Genomic DNA, 16546 nt, shown 5'->3' on the forward strand with positions numbered 1-16546 from the left:
TTACAAACAGCATTACCGGTAGATATAATCAACAACTACAGTATTGGTGCCAACGGGCTGATGGTCAGACTTACGCGATGGGCGTGTGCGAATGTAGATGATATCACTTTTTGCGCCAGTAATGTGTTTGTCCTCCACCTGCAGGGTAATGGCCTTTACAAAAACAGCATACTGGGTCCAGGGCTTGAGTTGTTGAAGAGTGACTTTAGGGTCATCGTTTTTATCCTGAGGGAAGTCCACATCCACCATGTGCCAGCTGTTTGAGCCACAGCCATCCTGCCCGTCAAACCCTGTGATGTTCTTGAACAGGCTGGCAAAGACACAAAACATCGTTCTAGATTGGCAAAAAGGAATTCACTTAAAAATGACAAGTCCACTATTTACAAAAAAATAACATCTACTATCAGAATTGATTGTTGGTATGAAGATAGAACACATTCTAGGTCACGTTTGAAGATATGATTCATCTTTGCGAATGGTTTTGCATATTTCCTCCAACAATTGTTCAAAGCACTATACATTTCTTTTTTCTTACCTACTTTAAAAGCCAGCCACTTGTTTTGCTTTGTACAAGTTCAATTAGAAAATCTGACAGGTAATCAAACCCAGATCTCACACAATAAGCAGACATGGAGGTTGTGAATACGATGATGTACATTTGGTTTAGTTTGTTTCGCAACAGAGGAATTCTTCTGCTGGTCATCCGTAATCAGGGGTTGTCAATAATGTGAAGTTAGTAGTGATTTAGGTAAAATATGCAAAACCAGAGAGATATGATCATTTAGGATTTATTTTTACATAAAATAGCTCTGATTTTAAGGGGAATCCTGTGTTAAAAGATTAAGTTCTGACTTGAATGACTAAAATAGAATTATGTTGTTGTAAAAAACTTCATCCGTACCCACTCTGCCTCACTATAGAATTAATACTAAATGCTAAGGTGTTATAAAGGACAACGAGTTGTTTGTCTTCTGAGTACTCACGACTCCTTGTAGTAGACTATGAAGCTGATCAGGTCTCTGTAGTCCGAGGGCCGGTAGCGCTCCCATGCCAGCTTGATCGTATGGCTTAATGTGATGTTAGACTTGAACTTCAAGATATGACTTTCACCTGTTGCGACAGAGCAGGACGTGCAATGAGACACATACAACATTAAGACAATCTAGCATTACTTTTTTAATGTCCCTACACACTGGATGACTGCAAAAAAAACACATATTGTCTTTTTTTTTATCATCACTGACAACAAAAAGGTCGACCAATGTGTCGAAGTCAATGTGAATGTACTCACAGCTGGCCCGTTCGCCGTTGTTACGGAAATCTCCTTCCTCTGGCTTCACAGCAATGCCTGTCTTCTCCCACATCTTGTGAATCTCAGACATGCAGAGTTTGGGGTTCAGACGGAAGAAGAGACGTCCATTGCCAATCGTCAGGTTGTGTCGAGTCCAGTTCCACAGGTACTGCAGGTGCTGGTTGTCGATGACGGAGAACGAATACATGCTGATAATGGAAGGAGATGAAGAGAAGGTTACAGCCAGCCCATATAGATCAATAAAAAATGTATTAATTGATGCGTTTCATGGAAGCTGAAGTTGTCGGAAATGTGGTTAAAAGGAGCTTTTTTTTGCCACCTTGTGGCAGCGTTAAGCACTTGAATAGGTGAACGTCACATGAGGTCAGGTTTGTGTGTCTGTTTGACAGCCTGGGTTCATACAGAGGAGGACAGAAACCGAGTCGTGCTAAAACTCTGAGCTCAAGTCAGTCAGCAACGCAGCTGAACACCTCCAGAGCGAAAGGAACGTCTGCCATCCTCAACAACAGTCCTCTGAGTGAAACTTTACCCCGGGACAAACGACAACAAGAAGGGCGACAGGCTTTCCCATGACCCCTTTGGCCATAACCAAAAAAAGCTTTCCCTCATACCTAAAACTGTTGCTGATATCACAGTTTAATGGACCTGAGCCTATCCATGTAGCTTTGTAACCACACTCATTTATCTGGCCTGGCTGCGTGACTCATTATGATGATTCTACAATATACTAGACACTGTTATACGTGCATTAATGTACATCCACCATCCAGGGCAGACACTCGTTCAACAAGAAGTCACTTCAATGACATGTTGGTGGCAACCTCCCTGCTCATGTCCTCTAATTCCACCGGTCACCGCAGACAAGCATGCACACATTCACAGACAAAACAGTGCAGACAAAGAGCGCAGACATACTTGTCGATGAGTTCCTGCCCATTGATGTAACGCAGGCTCTTGAGGAAGGACAGCGAGCCAAGTGCGTGGGAGTGACGAATCTTCACATAGCCCGTCACTTTCTGAATCAATCCCATGAAGCTCTCCAGCTCAGACGCTAAGTTATCTGAGGACAGGGGATGGAACACACACAGACACGGACACAAAACAGCGATGAAAGCCACGGAAAAAAATTCCACAGGGATCTCGGCTGCTGTTGCTATGCCACCAAAAGTAGCTCTTAACCTAAATATCCGAAATGAACACTACGTTAAGTTGTATACGTGTTATCATATGTAAAGATTAGATTGTGAGCCGCCCTGTCAACTGAGCAAATACTCAGCATGATAGCATAATGTGATAATTGGGTTAGAGTGCAGGAAGCAGATGTAATGTTGATTTTGTGGCCCTCACTGTGAATCCCAGCAGCTTAGACCACCAGGCCTTTAACATTATCCGTCTCTGTAATCATAACATTTGCTGGGCAGTCAAGTGCAACAAAGTGTAGTAAAGTCAGTATAATGTAGTCAGTGAAGGATTTCTATAGCGTACTGTACGACAGATTGACGCCAAATTAAATATTGAATCTGCTAGTGTAGCATAGTCTACGACACTCAGTTACACTGCAACATTACAGAATACATGCCGTTAAAAGCACTGTGCTTCTGTGTAGCTGCACTCACTTCCACGGCGGATGTTGATGTTCAGGTTGCCTTCGATGACGGTGCAGTCCTTCAGGGACTGAGCAGCATCCACAGAGTCGATGACGGGCGATGTGCAGACTTTATCACACGGGCCATTGCAGGCATTGCATAACATACTGTTGACAGCAGAAGCACAGGGAAGGAGCGAAGGAGAAGAAAGAGACATGGGGGAAAAAAAGTAAGACGTGTCAGAGAATGAAGAAAATCTTATATGAACTTTTCTACCTCACCCTGAAATCATCGGTCCACTCCCTGTCTCCCAAGCATTCCAAATGATTCAGCCAACTCAATGCACTCCTTGATACAAGTAATAGTCCGACATGCTCTTAACCTTTAGCACCTCCAGCTTTGAGTCCTACTTTAAGAAAGGAACCTGTGAAGAGCCAGGTGAAGCTTCGCTCAAGGATATTTTATGCAAATTCATGAATTATGCAAAAGTACACAGTGAACACACCAGCACCTTTAGTGTCTGTGAATAATGAAGAGAAACCACACTGCTTCACAGAAACATTTGTGAGGAAGTAATATTAAGACCTCTGGCTCTCTCTGTGAATAAGTTAAGGTTATGATCCCGTACAAATTCAAATATGGAACATTAAACAAGAATACTTGACAAATCAAACGCAAAACGTTTTAAGGAGCTCTTCCTATTTTGTTGTACATTCAGTGTGTCGGCTGGCATGGCATTTCCAAACCATCAGGACCTTAACTAGAATTGAAGGGTATGTCTTTACCGATTTGTCTCATTGCGTGTGAAGCCAGAGGGGCAGTCGGGCATACACTCTCCCCCGTGGATGACAAAGTGAATATCGCCAGGCAGGTGCACTTGGGAGCACAGGTCCATGGTGATGCAGCGCCAGCCCTCAAACTTGTAAGTGTCTGGGGGACAGTTCGGCACACAGTGACCCTCGTGGTAGTAGTGGAGGCAGCCAGAGCAGGCCATGTCGTCGTTCGGCTCAGTACAGCTGCCCAGGCACTGGCTGTGACAACACTCCCCCTGGTCGGTACAGGAAAGCTTGCAGTGTTTGGGGCATACTGGAGGAAACAGAGAAAGACGGGGAAGAGGTCAGTTTTGATTGGGAGTAAACAGCCTGCACTGCTGGGCACTAACACAACAAAGTCAAGGATGGTAAAGCTCAGAAAGGTACAAAGTCTAAAGCACAGATTGTGATAAAGATATCAAGCACAAAATGTAGAATAACTTAAGAATTGATGATGATAAAGATCTGTTGTTGTTATTATCAGCATGGTAACAGGCCAGAAAGCAAATAAATAGGATTAGGGACTCAGTGAGTGCAAACACAAAACATGTTTATATACACAGTATGCAGTCGCCAGTTTATTAGGTACATGTAGCTAAAACGAATGCAGTCTTATACAATAGTCTGAACATCCTGTGAGAAAGAAGAAAACAAAATCGACAGAATAATTATTGTGTGGGGTGTTTTAAATTAAGCTTGAGCAACAATGACTGATAGAAGCTCCTCACTGTTTACTGAGCCTCACTGAGGAACCAAAGCCCATAACAATGTGTTGTCAATAACATGCAGCAGTTTCCCATTGCTTGAGACAGACATTTGACAGAGAGGGAATTTATTACAGTTTGACAGATTTATTGAACACAGCTTACAAAATGGCCGTGAATATATCATCCTTTAACTCTAGAGGATGAGTCTTTCAAAATCCAAACTTTGACACAGAAAGGATGAAAGTTACTCATTCAGGTAATAAGGACAACAATTAGGCCAGTGCTTGTTTGTAGATTTGCATTGGCTTTCTGCGAATGATTGTTTCTCTGTCTGCATAAAGAGCGGCTCTGGGAGAGACTGAGTCAAAGGTTTAGGTTTCTTAGGGGGAAATGTGTAACAAATAAGAAATCTATGATAATTTGTTCAAAAAAACAAACAACTGCCTTTTTTTGCATATTACAAATTGTGCAGGCAGCAAAGTCCTGGTTCCTTAGCAACCGCCTCTTGGTGCAAAGCCAGGCTGGAAGGAAATGTGCGCGCACACACACACACACACACACACACACAGTCAGACACGCTCAGACAAAAGTAGATTAAAACACACATTTCACCCCTCTCTTTTATGTGTGTTATTATGTGACACTACACATATGACTTTATTGCCATGAGAGTCGTTGTTTCAGCCGTCCCCCAAAACAGAGACTTTTACAGGAGTGCACATAATGAAGAATGAGTGTACTCCTATGTGACATGTGTGCACACGTTAGTATGTGAATATGTGTGTGTGTGTGTGTGACAGAGAGCGGAGAGGAAAAGGAGCTCCACTTGTTTATTTGCTTTGAAATTAAACGCAGGTGTCGGAGCATCAGCGGTTTCGCTTTGTGAATCAGTCGAAAAAATGAAGCCGGCTGCTGAGCTAATCCTCTCTTGATGAATATTTCATGTTGCTTTACAAAAACATCTGTAGATAAAGAACGTGATGGTGCACTACAGTAACGCTGCAGAGCAAACTCAGACTCCCAAAGTGCCAACTCCACTTTTGCTTCACAAGGGAAGGGGAATGATCATCCCCACCCCTGACAGTTACTCAAACGGTCTGAAAAAAGAACACTATTTCTTTAACAACATCTTATCTCATTCAGTTAACCTGATGCAACATCTGTATTGTTCAACGCAAAGCAGTACCACAGAAATCTCCAATAATTGTCTCCTGAGAAGAATATTTTCATGATGAAATGAGTAAGAAGAAGAAGAGTATATATATATATACCTATATGGCCTTTCCTGTGCTATGTATAGCTACGCACTCACACTACGTACATGCTCTGTCACACGAGGGGTTGACTGGCTCTGTGGTCCAAGACAAACCGCAAAGCTCTTCTTTAAAACTACAGCATCAAACGCGAATAAACACAAGATGTCACATGACAGCAGTGATTTGAGAGGAAAAATGATGTTGACATCAGTGTTGCACATTTGCAGAGTGAGAAACATCAAAGAGGGCTCATTTTCTTGGAATCCGACCAAAAGGGGGCAGCCGAGGCAAACTCTGATCAGCCTCATTGGAGGAGGTCCCCTTCCGTTCAGCATCATTTTAAACAGATTCCTCAATGAAGAGAAATTTGAGACCCGCATACCTTCTGCCAGAAGAAAGCGGAGGGAGGGGGAGCGGCTGCCTTAAATCCATATAAGTCAACCCAGTTTCACTGTGTGACCAAACAACCCGTGGTATCAAGGATACCACCTCCATTTATAGATGCTCCTAATGCGGCGCTATTTCCACCCTGCTGCTCTCAACACATAGCTATGCAGGGCATTGTGGGTTTCCACTACTTCAAAGGAAAGGTACTACATAACAAGGGGCTCCTATTATCGTTCTTGTAGTCCCCTGAGTGGATGTTTGATATGAGCAGGAATAAATGAAAAGCATCAGCAGGCTGGGATTTGACCTTTTTTTTTAAGTACACACTGTCTCACATAAAGCAACTGTTGCAGAGAACAAACTGTGGATACAAAAACTTTGAAAATAAGCAGCGGCTGCAGAGTCAAATTAGTCACACTGCCGGAAGTGGGGGTAGGGAGGTTTACGATGTTGTTCCTCTCATAGTGCAGTTACACCACCCCCCTCCCTTCTTCTCTTTCCCTGAGCAGTCAGGTCAGACACCAAAGCCAACCACCAGCCTGCCCCTGGTGTTCGCCAGAGCACTGCGACACGTGGAGTGGCCAGGTCCATTTCATCAATAGTAAACGAGGCAACACGAGTCAGCAATGAGGAGTCTCCTTCTGAGCCGCTCATGCAGCCTTACAACCGTCATTAAATACAGCAGCAGTGTGAGTAAGCGGCATCACCGTACTGTGCACTGTTTGTTTTTTGTTCTAAAGGTATCCTCCAGTCGCTAGACTATGTGAAGAATCTGCAGAATGTTTCAGGCCTCAAGGGGGAGAATGTTGTTCTCGTTCCGCTGCAACGACACAACAACATAAGGATTGTCTACGGAAACCTGAGATGGGGAGGCTATTTTGGCAGCAAACATGACTATGGAGGTGTAATGTGAGATAAGAAAAGAGGAACATATAGATGAAGATTTTAAAAAAATAATAATAATAATAACATGCAAGGATGTAAGTAACAGTTCTGGACCAAAAAAAAAAGGTATGGGACTGCATCAGAGCAAGAGGAGGCAAGCATCAGATGTATTCCTCCGTCAGGATGGCCTTGCCTTCTTAAAGCACAGCATGCAAGGGGGGGGGGGGGGTTCAGGAACCCAAAGCTCGTCAACTATGGCTTACCCCTGCTCTTTCCCCACAGTCTGCATTGACAAAAACAAAAGCTGCTTCAATCTGATAACAAGATGGATAGATTTCAACACTGTCTGTCTGACTAAAGAAGGGTGGGGGTGTGCATGCGTGTGTGTGTGTGTGTGTGTGTGTGTGTGTTGTAGGTAAATGGGTGAGGGGGTTCAAAGTTGGATTCTCAAAAAGCATTACTTCTTTATCGAATAAGGACGTTAGTGCTTGAGAGGGAGAGGATTGCAGTGCAGCGATGCTCCTTGTGTGAATGCAAGTCATGTCCTGTTTGCTAGAGAGCACGCTGTGTAAGTGACTACTACACTGTTTACATTGGGATGCTGGGGACACTTTTACTGCCTGCAGGACACTGCCACCTCTGAAGATGAAGTATTGTGTGACAATAAAAGGAGTTTGGTAAACTGGTATAATTTACCCAAACCAATCATCAGCCAGTGAAACGTAAAAAATGATCTCATAAAAGATGAAATAGTTCTTTGTAACATATCAAAGCGTAGTATATGTTTTCCCTGCGTCATTGACGATAAGTCGGAAGCGTGGCAGACAGTTGGGAAATCATTCATTATTCACAGTGGGGCTCAATGGGAGGGACGCCGTGGAGGAGAGGGAAGAGGAAGGTGGGGGTTAAACTGGGAGCTATCGGCTGCACCAATAGCAGGTGGGCAGGGGAGGTTCTAACCCTGATGACTGACATGTTATTGAGTCTGGAGCAGAGATGGTAAACAAGTCCTCTCTTGAGCAGTCATTCGGAGGGGGAGTCGTAACCATAGTGATTAAGCATGGCTTTTCCACAGCGTCGGAGAAACCATAAGTTGAGGGGAAACCTGAACAGACGTAGCTTACTCAACAACAAGCCTAAGTACAACTATTCCTGTAAATAGTGCCGACCCATAAACAGAATTTCAGCTAAAAAAACAAATACGACTCGGGGGGCTTGGATGAAAAAGAAAGGTGTTCTGCAGGAAGTAATATGTATCTACAATGTGTAATTTCAAAGACAGCTTCATTAAATGCAAGAGTATAAATATGGTTAAGATAAAGCTGTGCATTAAAGTGTGCACAGGACAATAAGAACATAATCATCACATGCTTTGCTTTGCCTACATGATTTTGATGGAGGTTACTGTGTGTAGCTGCACATTGAGTGTCAATCACACCGCCTGCTCTTGCTCCATAATGTAAACGAGGCCATAGCTCCATTAGGACATGATTCAATTTATCTCTACATCACCTCAATTACATAGCGAAGTATTCACTTTACTGCACACTACAGTAATCCACTGCAGCGTGGGGATGCAAAGCCTCCCACTCTGTGCAGAGTCAGGGCCGGTGAGTTCAGGTTACCAGAGCTAACAGCAATAGCAGACAGTAAGGTAGCAGAACAGGCGCACAGTAGCACACGGAAGGCCCATCAGGGGTGCTGCAGCCCGGATCGCAGGCCGACGCCCCCAGCTCCCTGAGCTCCATCAGGCCACATCCTCATCCGGCAACCCGATCCTCCCTGCGAGCCCTCAGCGGATCACTACAGACACTTGTTGAAACCACATCAGCCAGGACGGCCAGAGAGAGGATGCTTACTCCAGCGCTGTGTTACCTCCACAGCAATAGAGTCTCAAGTGCCGGGATGGACTGATCTAATCTAAAGTGGTGTTTTTCACCTTTTCAAACAGAGTGTGTCTGGCTGCGTATGTTGGGGTGAGAACGATCTTTCTGCTGATCAGAGGGTGTTTTTCAGGAGGGGGAACACTGCACAGTGTCATGATGATTTTCTCGTGCAGACAGCTGGCTCAGGAAAGCTCGGCGAAATCTCTGTTCAGTCCTGTGCACAAAGGTGTGTGTGAGCCCATCCCTCTCCGGTCCCAGTGTTTCTGAGTCTCTTCCACTCCCATGCCCACGAAAGACCATCAATGTGTTTTTCACACAACTATGTGCTGGTCTGTGTGTTCAGGCATGCGTGGCATTTCCCCCTCAATCGCATCCAGTCACAACAACACACACACACACACACCCTTTCCTTCTACCCTCAGGCCTGGGCCAACTCTGCAGCTGCTGCTGCTGTTGTTGTTGTTGTTGCTGCTTCGTTGGTAATTGACACAGGTATGCAGCAACGTCACATGTGAAAACACTTTGTGTTTTTATTACTTAAGAGGTAGAGAATGGTCTGAAAGCTGTTAAAGGCACGTTAAAACAGTTACCAAAACATTAACGAATACAAAGTATATGAATATTCTCATATTATTTGGCATCATTGATTGCAAGTAATTAAGTATTAGCAGTCTAAAGCTCACGCTCTAATATTAACCACACTACTGAGGTATCTAAACACCCTATTAACTCATTCTAGTAATTATTGAGGCAATTGTAATCAAAGCCTAAAGAATTGATTGATTGTTTGATTAGATGATTGACAGAAAACAAATGAAATACTATTCTAATATTGTTCCAATATTATGTAATTCTTCTGGCAAAAATGTTAAACATCAACTTTTTCCATCTTCTCAGATTTGATGTTTATCTTTGACATATATCTTAGTAGAGTAAATATCTTTGGAATTTGGATTGCTGGTTGGATGAAACAAGCAATGAATTGCAGTGAGCAATTTTCACTATTATCTGAAACGTCAAAACAGTAATCTGCAATTAATTAATAAAACAAAATGCACTGAATTCATGTATAGAAACATCGAAAGAAATGTGGCATGAAGAGTCACAATAGAGGGCAAATAAACACATTTGAGTCCCTGTGAAAAGCAGCAACATCACAGGGAATCCAAATGTTCATGTGTAGAGCTGATCAATGGGATCAAACCCTATAACTAAGCGCAGGCTGACTTTCTGAATCCCTGTAGGATGGACTTCTAGTAATCCCAAAGTCCCAGAATCCCAGTTCATCCCTATACAGGAGCTCCCCCAGAGTCATATTTGTAGCATAAAGAATGGCCTCTGCTGCAATATTGCTCATTAAAACAGGCAACTCTCTTATTCCGTCATTACTTGAAGAGATTTAAAACTGGCCCACAAAGCCATGATACTAATTTACAGCACAGAGTAATTTCAGCTCCACTTTGAGCAACAAGTCTAAATCAAATATCATTACAGAGATGCCTGCTCCGTGACTCTTATTACCCAATGAACGGCAAGTAGACCCATCACCTGCTGCATTTCTGAAGCAGATTTGGTAATTTCAACGAAAAAGAAAATGTATCTGCCAGTTTAATGTTTTGTTGTTTTCACCCCTCTGGTTGAGCACAAATAATGACACTAACAGAAATCTGTTGCAGGCACCGAAGGTGACAAGCTGCATAGCTAAATAAGATGCTCAGATAGTTGGAAAGGCAACGTCGGGGAGAACTCAGGCAATGCTGTTTTTTCACAGACTCTGAGGTGTTTCCTCTCACTAAAAGTGGCTTCTAAAAATACCTGACTTCCCAGATCTGCTTCATTAAATACACTGTGTTTCCTGGCAGTGCCGTGCTGCCTGGCTGGCGAGATGTGTTTGGCTGTTTTGCTGGCTGGGTGACTGGTTGGGGTTAGTGAGAGCATGTCAAGCCATCACATCCTTTCAGCCTCGTACACATCACACTCTAATCCCTCTTGTGAATGTAGTGGAGACACCCATGAAGACAATTACAGACGACTAATGCTTGGTTGTTGTGTATAAACCAGGGATCGGCAACCTTTTTGATGTGAAGTGCCATTTTTTAATTTTCCTTTTAATCAGTGTGCCATGTCAACATTAAGGTTAATATTATATTTTATTATGACAACACATCAACATTTATACCTCCAACAGATCCGTACACTTTTTCCCATCCATTGAGGCAATGTGCATGGCAACATTTAAGAAACAGCAACATTTTACTGCCATAATCATTGTATTATATATGAAAGGAATATTCAAGACGGCTGCCATGAAGATCAAAACATCCACATCCGAGTTGAAATCATGAACCAACCAAACTTGTTCATCAGCAAGAAACATAACGACTTCTGCAAGGAGGGCAAACGAGTAATAGCCAATCAGAGGCAGAGAAGGGCAGGTCTCCTCAGGATGTGGGTGGGGGAAAAATCGTTAATAACTAGCAACCACAAATGGCTGAGAAAGAGGTGCTTTGGCATGCAGATGAGAGAATACGTCAACATTGCGAAGAAACTCTCTTGAACACTTATTGCTAGTGTGCCATTGGTTAAGCTACCGTGTGCCAATGGTGCCACTCTTGCCTAAAGTTGCCTCTCCCTGGTAGTAACTGTACATGGTATCCATCACACACAAGCTTTGCAACGCAACACTGTACAAACTGTACACATTAAATGAACGAGTGACTGCTTCATTTGGCTCAGACGCAGGATGTTTGCAGGCACGGTCCAACACCTGGCTGTGTACCCACCTGTCCCCAGACAGGCAGCTACCCAGAGAGAACCTCCAGCCATATGTTGATTCTCAACACAAATTAAACAACACAGCACTTCAATCAATGCCTTTTCTTTATATGACCCTGAAATGTTGCAAGCAACCACAGTACTTTGTTTCACATTTTTACTCTGTAGTGCAGTCACAGTAAGCCACATTTGTATCCCTCCGGCATTGGGATGGTTAGGTTTAGGCATGAGGAGATTAGTTGGAGTTAGTGTAAACCAATCAGAGGCGGAGTAGGGCGAGTCACGTCTTTGCCATAGAATGAAAAGTAAAACATTGCTTCTTGGATTTCTGCTAGCACACGAGACTGTTTCCAAGCGAGCCAACTGCTTGGCCCCCAGAAGTGTTGCTTGCAGCGTTCTCAAGAACTGCTCGCCCGCGTCGCTTGTTGATCCCAGGGAAGTGGAAAAGTGTTCAGTTGTAACGTTAGTATATCCAGCATCCGAAAGTAAACTGCAAAGTCAATGAGCTGTGGCCTTTAAACGGCCGCTACCGACAACATGCTTGACTCAGTCCGCAGAGCCCTGAAACACCGGCCCTGCTGCTGCACAGAGCGCTCTTCACTTGACTATTCAAAGTTTATTAATATTGAACGTTTCGCATGTCCATATTGCACCAACTGTGACACTGCACGTGCTTGGGTCCCAAGCAATACAGCCGTGAAGTGTGAAGTGGATCGGATGAACGGTTCTCGAGATGTGCGAAGGACATACCCACATGCAGACTGAGAGACAGACAGTCAGAGATTCCTTATAGTTCGGTACCAAAACCAGGTTCAGCCTATCATCATCATCATCATCACAGCATCAGAATGGTAGTGGTGCTGAAGCCAAGGCCTATTTCTGTAGATGACCATCTGCAGCTTTGCACCACACGGTGCCCAGACTTCGTCCTGGCACGGTGTTCGGCATACATTCGCCCTGCTGGCACGACGTCTGGATTTAAAATGACACATCTTAATGTCACATCCACTTCAAGGAGGCCCTAATCCTGATTAAGCATAGCAACATTTGCCTTGAGCTAAAGAGCTGATGGGGATAAAAGTTTGCGTTCATTGCGAGCATTCCTACCAGGTTAAAATGGAGCACTTTGCAAACACTGAGAAGGCCATTCGTCGATTATTGAGCTGAGAGCCAGTGGACTGCAAATCCTGAAATTACTGTTCAGTTTGGTTACATTTTATATGTGTGTGTGTGTGTGTAAGGATTGGTGTTTGTTTGCATGTGTGTGTGTGTACATGGGGGGGGGGGGGGGGGTCATATTTAGGATCATGTAACCAAACTGCATACATAGCTTACATTGCTGTCTCTGTCTGTATGTCTGACTGCAGTCTTGTCTTTCAGATGACAGTGGGTGGTTGTTGGCTCACTCAGACAGACTGCAGTGAAATGCTGTTGCTCAGCCCATTTCTCCAGTACATCTCCCGCTTCTCTTCGGGATATACGCCTCAGTGTCTGCCACCTCAGTGGAGCCTGACGTTCTGTACAGTCCTATTAGCCACTTTAAATATGACATCTGGATTTCGGGTTTCCTCAACTTAATTTAATTTTCACAGTAAGTTTCTTGAGAATACACACAGTATCCTTTTTGTGAGGCTGCACTTGCTTTTTGAAAAGGACAAGCTGCGGGTTCAGCACGGACAGTTGTGCCCAGAGTTAACATCTGTTACGACGGGGACACTGAGACTATTCTCTCCAACTGGATAGCCTGCGCTGAGACTTTAGGCGAGTACTTTCAAGTGTAATGGTCTGATAAGATACAACAGTCCCAGATGGTATCACAGTAAAGCGGTATTGCATTGATCCAGTATCTGTCGTATACAAAGCTTCATTTCACATGAAAGAGACCTTTCAGGGGGTTAGCTTTTCATTATAAACCTCATGCTTGTTTTGCCAATTTCCTATCTGCACAGGGAGTTAAAAGCTTGCAGCTACTTCATAAACAGCTGAACACAGAAGAGTAAAGGAAGGCACTTACTGCAGACTTTATGTCATGTTTACACACTGATAAGACCATAGAGGGCCATTGATGGGAAATGTTTGGCAGAAGTTAACAATGGGCTGGTTTGCACTTAATCCTTTTACATCAAAGAGTGTGCCCATATACCAAAAGTAGGGGCTACATAAACATCTCCTTTATTCTAGGTGATTGTAGGTGACAATCAAGGCACCAATTACACGAAAAAGCCATCACAGTTCAGTAAACAGTAACAACAGCACCAAATATGGCAGTTGCACAAAGCCCATGCAGTAAAAAAACGTCACTGTTTACAAGTCTCTGAACAAACTGGAGGTTGCGTCACCTTCAGTGAGTTTCACTCACAGGCTCAGCACAGAACCAGGACCTCAGTTTCAACTTAAGTTTCTGCGTTAATCAGATTTGACCATGACACAAGTCTAACTGTCACTTGTGATCTCAAACACAAGCAATACAGTCATGATCCAGTGGAAACCATGGTAATGACAGACTGCAGACTCCTATCTAATCTCCACCATATTTAGTTTAGAGAAAGGGTGTTTGTGGCAAATCAGCAGCAGTATAAACTGCAGAGAGCTGGACTCAAGAGCGTGGGGGACAGGAAGTAGCACGTTTTACTATATAGGAACAGGACAACAATGTGGGTCAAAGGTCAGAGGCCAAAGGCCTTAGATGGGGCAGACTACGGATAAAGCCGTGCCTAGCCTTATCGTTCCAACAGCAGAAGTGGGCAGCCGATATGGATGGAACAGGACAGCTGACAACTGCCTTAAACAGTCTCTAGCCCATACTTCCTATTGGCTGCCAGTGACATCATGGTTCTAGCCCCATGTTTCACCTCCTCTTTTTCAGGGTGGGCAGAGAGTTCAGTTCTTCCTCCAACTTCTCCTCCTCTCCACTCAACCAGGTCGCATCGCTCTCTTTCTCTCTCTCTCCATCACACACACACACACTCAGCTTCATGTGCCCCTTTTAGGGACCTCAGCAGCTTACATGGCCACTCTTCTACAGGAGGAGGGAAGAGAGAGGGAAGGAAGTAGCAAGAAAACAAACGAAGAACAAAATAACTACAAGACAGTCATGCGCTGACACACACACACACACACACAAATATGAACACACTTCACATATGCTGTCATTTCTTTCAGGCAGGCTTTACTTAATTAACACAGGCAAAATGTGGAGTTTTGGTTGGCACATCATGCTATTATTGTGAAAGTCTTGGTTTGACATTTTCACAAGCAGACAGCTCACTAAATTACCAGCTGGGCTGTAATGTGATATGTCTCCAGTAATGAAACAAAAGGATGCTCACGGGGAAGGAGAGAAGGATACACGGAGAGAAAGAGATCCTGGGAGGAGGCACATTGAGAAATAATTGCTTAATATATAAAAGATGTGTTGGAAGAAAAACAGCAATCCCACATCTTTATCCAGTGTATTGAAACAGACTTGTAGCGCAGGCATGCGGCTGTTTGGAGAGGTCTTAATGACTGGGATCGATCCCTGTGCGAGACAGGTGTAACATGTCTGATGTCTGATTAGGGTGGAGGTGAAGAATGGAGGGAGGGAGGGAGGGAGGGAGGGGGGGAAGTGTCTGTAAGTCAGCCAGTCAGCTGACCTTCCTCTGCTCTGTCACAATCAGACGCAGTGTTCAGTCCAGGATCACATCCCTCCACGAGAGTTTAGCTCTTAGTCGGATTAAGGAGGAGTCAGTGCACATAGGAAAGGTAAAATGTCATCATAGCACCGCAGGCGGAATCAATGGGGCTGCAGTGGGGAGTATGGACGGAGCGGAGGGGTTTGCTGGCACCGAGTCTGCGTGGACTCTACAAAGATTAGACATCAGACCACCTTTAGCCCAGGCCAGCATGACAGAGCTCAGTAGCTTTTAAACTCCCTTCCATCTAGTGTGTCCCACAATGAAGAGGATCCAAAATGTTGCATCCTCCTCATTAGAAAAAACTCCACAAGTGTGAACATACAGTAAGTTTGAGCATTTAAAAGGATGGCACAGAGGGCAGACAGGACAGATGCCAGCAGAGAAGCAGGGACAATGGCCCAGTGAACAAGCCTGCCTCCAACCACAAGGAAGTGCTACGCCCGCACGGTGTCAAATATCAGACTTCAAGAAATGATTGAAGCAAAATACCCACGCTTCCTCCCCCAAACAAATAATGGCCTCCATTGTGAAATGCAGTGGCACACTCACATTCAGGGGAAGCATAAAGACAGTTTGAAAACAGTGGGATTTACCCCCCCCCCCCCCATCTCTTTCTCTGCTCTCAAGGCCACAAACAACTTTCTCCTTCAGTTGGGACATAGACGGGGGCCACGCAACACTGCAGCCCACTTTGGAGTCCCCCGCTCAGAAAAATATGTCTTTGTCTTCCTGCCGTTACAGACCTCCCACCGCTCAACGGACCGGGCTGCAACAGTCAGAGCAGTTAGAGCACCAACAGGGGGCCGACGCCATGGGAGAAAGGCATGCTGCACTGCAGATACATGAGACACATCCACTGAGGATGCAAGTTTACAAATCCGGAGAGCCTTTTTTCCCCCTTGTTACGCCCCAAAATGTAAGGCATCTCATCAACTGTTGATGAATAATCAATGTGAACAAAGTCGGTGTTAAAAGTGATTAGTACAGCAATACATCTTTTCTCACAGCCTCATCTTTTGCTCATAAAAATATTTCAGACTTATTGTCATTTCTCTAGCTCAGTTTCATTCAGCCCAAGGGTTTTCCCAAACACATTACTTTACACCTGTTTTATGCCGTCCTAAAGAGATCGTTCTGTTCGTCTGACATATGTGTGGGAACCTGCAAAAAGAGGACACTGAGGATGACCAAATTGCACATCATAAACTGTAACAAATGGAAGACCTAAGGCTGTATTTACTGTTCCACGGTAGCTCTGCTGCT

General features: G+C 44.2%; 1 protein-coding gene across 1 annotated transcript in view; it reads right to left on the minus strand.

Annotated features, from left to right (window-relative positions):
* Positions 1–16546, minus strand: part of igf1ra (insulin-like growth factor 1a receptor) — a 68233-nt gene that overhangs the window by 15259 nt on the left and 36428 nt on the right. Inside the window, exons 3-8 of the mRNA XM_079272106.1 lie at positions 3684–3984; positions 2929–3065; positions 2228–2372; positions 1292–1500; positions 984–1110; positions 75–310 (exon numbers count right to left, since the gene is read on the minus strand). Coding sequence (XP_079128232.1) covers positions 75–310; positions 984–1110; positions 1292–1500; positions 2228–2372; positions 2929–3065; positions 3684–3984 — 1155 coding nt within the window. The remainder of the gene's footprint in view (positions 1–74; positions 311–983; positions 1111–1291; positions 1501–2227; positions 2373–2928; positions 3066–3683; positions 3985–16546) is intronic.

The sequence above is a fragment of the Melanostigma gelatinosum genome (genome assembly GCF_949748355.1).
Source record: "Melanostigma gelatinosum genome assembly, chromosome: 1".
NCBI lineage: Eukaryota > Metazoa > Chordata > Actinopteri > Perciformes > Zoarcidae > Melanostigma > Melanostigma gelatinosum.